The sequence below is a fragment of the Elgaria multicarinata genome, chromosome 12 (assembly GCF_023053635.1).
Source record: "Elgaria multicarinata webbii isolate HBS135686 ecotype San Diego chromosome 12, rElgMul1.1.pri, whole genome shotgun sequence".
Lineage (NCBI taxonomy): Eukaryota > Metazoa > Chordata > Lepidosauria > Squamata > Anguidae > Elgaria > Elgaria multicarinata.
The window spans coordinates 22,624,695-22,631,318 of NC_086182.1; the positions used below are offsets into that span (position 1 = coordinate 22,624,695).

The window sequence follows — 6,624 nt, forward strand, 5'->3', positions numbered from 1 at the left end:
AATCTCAGCCCCGCAGGCCAAGTTGGCCCTCTGGAATTGCCCAGATGGCCATGCCTCCTTCCAATGGCTCCACCCACTTTTTAATTGTCTGGTGGATTCCCAGTTTCTAAACAGTTAAAAATCTCTCTCCTAAAGCTTCATTACTGCCTGTAAGAGCTTTAAAACACAAGTTGCAGATATTTTTGGATATTTAGCCCAATCCATTTGCCTTTGGCTCTGCCCATGACTGGAATGGAGCCTTCAGGAGCTTCTCTGAAATTGGATTCAGACCCCAGGCTGAAAGAGGGCATACACCCCTGCAATATACCTTAACAGTTCCAATTTTACAATATTGCATTAGTAACCATGAGACCAGGACCAGATCTACACCAAGTGGAATATGACACTATGAAAGGGGTTTGGAATATGGGCCCCAACAGTTGTCAGTGCACTTCAGTACCATTATAAAGCAGTAGAGTAGATCCTGCCCTAGAGTGTCTGGAAAAGCTGTAACACTGGGGTAACTATGGAAGTGAAAGAGAGGCCAATCAATCCAGAGAGAAAGGAGTCCACAAGACCATAAATTAAGAGCTATGGCACACTTTCATATTGCAAGTCCTGCCTCAGAGAGTTCTTCACACCATGTTTTAGCTAGCTTTTCTTGCATTTAGGAGGATGAAACCTGTGTTTGTGCAAGATGTTTTGCGATTACTTCCTCCATAAAATAGTATTAAGGAGGCCACTTGCATCTCACCTTCCATCAGAAATCATATCCTCAGTTCTCCCTTTGGCTTCTTTCCTCTTATTCTTTTCCCCTGTAGAAGAAAGTTGAGGTGATTATACTTGCATGGACATAGAGATGCAAGCTTTGATCGCATTCATTATTATTATTAACAATACAGGTAGATATCATGAGATGTCTACATTGCTTAAGACCTGCAAGGCAGAGTCTTTGGGGCAACTGAGTCTTGGGTCTGCCCTTGCTGCCACCACAAACACAAAGACACTTTACAGTTATTACATGCGTCTGGTTCAGCCATTTTTAGACCAAGGGTGTTGCAAGTTTGACATGATGCCACCACCCCATATTATTCTGCATGCAAAATATTCTAGACTAGTTCGGCATCCTGATAAGTACTAGATTGTTGTATCTTGCAATCTAACTATCTCCATATCCACCACTGTATTGCATTGTGCCCTTGAAGTGGCTATAACATCCAAGTTGTAGAGACAGGCTTGTATACTCCTCTGAATATGTTGAAAAGCAGAATTACTTTGAGCATTCCTACAACACAAAACCTATTGCTTTTACCAGTTTATCAAGGGTACACCTCCCTCCCTCCAAAGAATCCAGTAGATTGCAACTTTAGGATGGTGCTGAGAATTCTGCTAATAAACCCAGTGCCACTAACCCCACCATGCTTCATAGAATCATAGAACAGTAGAGTTGGAAGGGGCCTCTAAGGCCATCGAGTCCAACCCCCCGCTCAATGCAGGAATCCACCCTAAAGCATCCCTGACAGATGGTTGTCCAGCTGCCTCTTGAAGGCCTCTAGTGTGGGAGAGCCCACAACCTCCCTAGGTAACTGGTTCCATTGTCATACTGCTCTAACAGTCAGGAATTTTTTCCTGATGTCCAGCCAGAATCTGGCTTCCTGCAACTTGAGCCCATGATTCCATGTCCTGCACTCTGGGATGATCGAGAAGAGATCCTGGCCCTCTTCTGTGTGACAACCTTTTAAGTATTTGAAGAGTGCTGTCATGTTTCTCCTCATGAAACTGAAGCCATAGCTAGACCTAAGGTTTATCCCTGGATCGTCCAGGGGTCAAACCTGTTCATCTAGGTGACACACAGGGGATCCAGTGCTCAGGCAGGGGCAAACACTGGATGATCCCAGGATAAACCTTAGGTCTAGCTGTGGCCTAAGTTCCCAAGTTTACTATTACACCTGCTTTGGACTAAGTTGCCCATGTACCCTTGATTGCCAACTATGGACTGGGTTTAGAAATGAGCCCAGAGGAGTGCCTAACACTTGCTGGATCTATTTGGTCTGTTTTTAGATACAATGGTAGGTCATAAGCCGAGCAGGATGCTCTGTTTGATGGATACTTGCTTCATCATGTTTTTTCTCCACCAGAAAGCCCCACAGAAAACATGGTCTAAAACAGGTCCAGCATCTGGATCATTGGGCAATTTTTAATTAATTTTATGGCTAAAGCCCCCAAATGACCTACTGCCCACCCTTCTGCCAACTCCAAATGCCAGCCATAGCATCTGTAGAGATGGATGAATTTGTCAGTTTCACTTGCTCACACATTCATGAAAAAAGAAAAGAAAAAAACTCATTTTGGGGTGAATGAGAAATTCATGTGTTTGATTTTTGATAGGAATTTAGCAAAATTCTCAAGGTTCACCATTATTTGGGCAAATAACAAACTTGAGATTGTATTTCAATGCGGGATAAACTGAAACTGGCAGATTTGCCCATCCAGATTTGAGTGCTTAGCTCTTAAAAGTCTGGGTTTGAATGTCTGTGTATTCAACCATGTTTAGTGCTCCATTAGATTTGCTACCTATTATTTTTTTCTGACAGACTCTCTTTTTTAATTGGCTGTATTTTAATGGCTTCCGGCAGGTCTACCCAGATGAATTTTAAACCTGGGAATTTTAAGATGCTGTGATTGTTGCTTTAGTGTTGTATTGGTTTTATATGCTCTTAACTAATTTTATGTATTATGTTTTATTTAGTGTTGTTCCCTGCCTCGATCCAGAGGGAGAGGTAGGTAATAAATAAATTATTTATTATTATTATTATTATTATTATTATTATTATTATTATTATTATTATGCGGCATGCGAGTACATCATGGCTCTTTCCATGATGGGAATAACTGTACCTATTGAATCTGGATGGTGCAGGTGAGTGAGTTTTAGTTTCAGTTCGTTTTGATAAGTATTCACCAAAATTCACAAAGTTCTTCATATTCCAGAGAGAAAGAACTTGAGATTTACAACACTTAAAGGCTGGAAAACTTGCCAAATTCACCCATCCCTAAAGTTCTTCTGTCCCATTTAGGAAGAAATGTGAGTTATTATCAATAAACTGAATGAGACTCTTACTCATGCCTAGCAATCTAGCTAATCATTTCAGAAACAGATCCCAGTGATCGTGGCTGACATCTGCTATTGTTATTTCCTTCCAATCCCTGTGGAGACCCAAAATAGAGCAATATTATATTGGGGCCTGGACATATTGTTGGGGAATTATAATAGCAGGCAGCAGTGTTGGCTGGATACACCAGCTTTTTTCTTTTCTGCTTCTGCTGCATTTTCCTGCCACTATCGAGTAGAGGGAAGGATGCCACTGAATGACCTAATCCCAGAAGGATGCCAAGGGTCCTGCAAAACTTGGTGTCATCCCTGTTCTAAATCCACATGATGCAGACACTTTGTTGAAGCTAAGCAGTTCTTGGACACCACCTGTTTGGAAAACAGATGAAAGGCAAAAAGGGGAAAAAGGAAGTTACTTCCAGTTTCTAATAGATGAAGCTACTTCCTAGCCATTCTTCCTAGCTTTACCAGTGATTGTTCCTGAGCAGACTGTTCTGGATCCTTCTTGGCGGCAAACACACGTTTCCTGGATGAACGCTTGGGAGCTTTTACAGGCGACTCTTCCTTGGAAGAGCTTTCCACCTCTTCATCTTCCTGTGAGGAGGCTGATGCTGCTTCCTCCTCCTCCTCCTCCTCACGATCATCATCCCCATTCCAGTCCAAGCCAACTGAAAGAAGAGGTGGCTCATGATTCAAAGCTGTAGAAACACTACTAGGATTGTGAACATCAGGTACATGGTCCATGCACATCGAAGACAATTTGAGGCCATGGCTAAACGAGGGCTTATCCTGGGGATGGCCCCAGGATCATCCCTGTGCATCGCGGGATCGCGGGGGCAGGAAAGGATGATCCCTCCGTTTCCTCAGGATTTTGGCCTACCCTTCTAGCCCATTTTTTTCACAGTCCAGGACTGATCCTGAGGCTGCGGAACATGTGGCCGGGCATCACGGTTTGTCCTGGCTCCTCATGAGTAACCATGAGGATCCAGGAGCCAGGCATGGGGCACAGAGCTCCAGGAGTCCATAGTTTACATGTGGGGAGGGAGAAAAATTCTTGCGTCTTTGTGGCAACACATCCAGGATGGGTCAAGTGTCACTCTTGGTAGATCCCAAGTTCAACTTTGAACTATCTCATCCAAACCACATACTTTTGGACCTTACCTGTTACATGTTGCCCAGCAAGGAAGACTGGTCCTGACCCCGATTTAAGCCTGAACGTGACAGGGGGAGTAAGATCAAGCCCTGCTAGAGTAGCCTGCAGGATACATAAATTTATATTCTGAGCCATGTTCCCACACATTCTGTTCTAAGTAATAATTTCATCACCTTCTATTCTAATTTGTCAGTTTGCTTACAAAGCCTACTATGGCCTATGCTGAATCAGACCAAGGCCCTGTTTAGTTGAGCATCTCCAGTGAGATGATTTGGGAAGCTCAAACAGCATGATGGAGCAATCTTTGGGGCAGAGGTAGCCATAAATTCCTTATTGAGGGACTTGGAAGTAAGTAACTCACCATTGGAAGCACAGAAAGTTTCAATGTTGCTATGTGCACTGCAGTTGATTCCTTTTTGTCCTTCGGAGTTATGATCTCCACAATGTTGAATTCATCCTTGGCATTTGCTCCTAGGCAGATCTTTGGAGAGAAAGTCAAAGCTTCAAAAGCAATCCTAGCAAGACCACCATTTCTGAATGCAGATGGGGTGGGGAGATCCATCAGTAGGACAACTGGCAATTAAGCCATCTAGCCAAGAAGTGCCTTCATTTTAGCTATATAATGGATTCTAGCCATCAGAGGTCCTAGAAGTTCTGAAGTATATGGACAACAGTTGTGAGAAACAGGAAATGGGTCATATTTCCAACTGAGTTTTCCACCCCTCCATGACCTAGCCAATAACCACATGTTCCCCCAGCCAATTTCTTCAGTAACTCTTAAGTCAATGGACTGCATCTCCAACAAAGCATGGCCAAAATGAACTGCAATATTGCATGACCTCTGTTCAGGCTGGGCCTGATTCAGTCCAAAATAAGAAAGGCTATCAGACTCCAGCACTTCCAGGAGCTGCACCAAAATGAGAGGAAGTTCCAGAGTCCCTTGTACAAAGGGCTACAAGGCAAGCTCTTGATTTGTGCCTCTGCTCTCCACCCCATGCCAAGTTACCAAGAGTCACCAGAAGCCAAAAGTCAGCTCTGTCTTTGTTAAGAATGTTCCCTTTCTCTATACCAGCGTCCTCCAACATGGTACCCTCTAGTCTCTAGAGTGGCTGGGTATAACTCTGCAGTCTCCACAGGCTCTCTAGAAGCAGCAGGGAAATCCAGAGCACAGGGAAAGAGATGAAACATCAGCTCTGCCCCACTCCTAAGGATTGCTGAAATGCTAAGAACTGCACCAGAATGAGAGTACAGGGCATAAAAGAGATAAATAGCTTCCATTTGTATGAAAGCTGGTTGTTATTTCATGCATTTGGCATGTTGGGAGAGAAGTGGTTATTAGTTGTGTGTTTGTTAATGCCTCAATGCACGGAAAAAGTTTGCTATATTTGTCTTTGGGTTGTGCATAACTGATGAATATAAATTGATATTGGATCTTAATGGCCGAGATTGGCAATTTTGTCATTAATTTAAAATGTCACATTAGTACTAGTGAAATAAATTCTTTGGTTTATTATTGGAGTGGTGCATTATTCCAACTGATGTACTGAAACACATTTTTAGTTTTGTATCGCTGTTCTTATATCATGATCCATTTTGGGCATATTGTATGGAAGAACAACAAACAAATTAAGAGGGATGATGAGAATGACAATGGTGGGGGTGATGATGATTGGGACTACAACACCCATCAGTCATGGCTGATGGTAATGGATGATAGGAACTGTAGTCCAAAGCATCTGGAAAGTTAGGGAAAGCTTCTCTATACATCACAGTATTTGACACAGTCCTGACACTTTATCAGAAAAGATGACCCAGTCCACATACCGTTCTGAGAGCCAGCTGCTGCTCAAATGACCACTCCTCTGGGATGTCAAACGTGTAGGATGGATTCTTTTCATTTAGTTGACACCCTGTGCATGTAAAGCAAGAGTCAAGAAGTTGATTGTCCATCCATCCATCCCTCTCCAGCCAGTTACTTAGAGCCGCAGCTTCTTTAAGAAAAGATGTTTCTTACCCCAGATTAGACAAACCGGCTTGTCAGAGCGGGCACTTTCATTGGTGTTAGCAGGGCTGGCTTCCAGGGCCATTGTGCTAAGAAGAAAAAATCTACAAAGAAAGTCACTCTGTAAAGCACTTATATTTCTAACAAGTTCCCATCAAAGCTTACAACCTGGGCATAAGGGATCTGAAAAGAGTCCCTACCCCACTTCCTGTTATCAGCCTCCACCTCCAATCCCACGTAGTTTGGTCCTTAGTTTCACTCAATGGCGATTTTTATGTCCATGGCAGGATCTACACTTCTGCTTTGTAATATTTCGGAATGGTATTGACAACTGTTGGGGCCCAGGACACACTCCTTATACAGTTTTTAAACCATTTT

At 43.1% G+C, this 6,624-nt stretch overlaps 1 protein-coding gene across 1 annotated transcript; it reads right to left on the reverse strand.

Annotated features, from left to right (window-relative positions):
- Positions 1–746: 746 nt before the first annotated feature.
- LOC134407500 (nucleoplasmin-like) lies at positions 747–6,331 on the reverse strand. The gene is made up of 6 exons (XM_063139328.1): positions 6,259–6,331; positions 6,069–6,154; positions 4,606–4,725; positions 4,253–4,346; positions 3,560–3,759; positions 747–794 (listed from the first exon to the last, which is right to left on the reverse strand). Exons 1-6 carry the CDS (start codon positions 6,329–6,331, stop codon positions 747–749), a joined length of 621 nt encoding a protein of 206 aa, XP_062995398.1.
- Between the last annotated feature and the right edge of the window lie 293 nt (positions 6,332–6,624).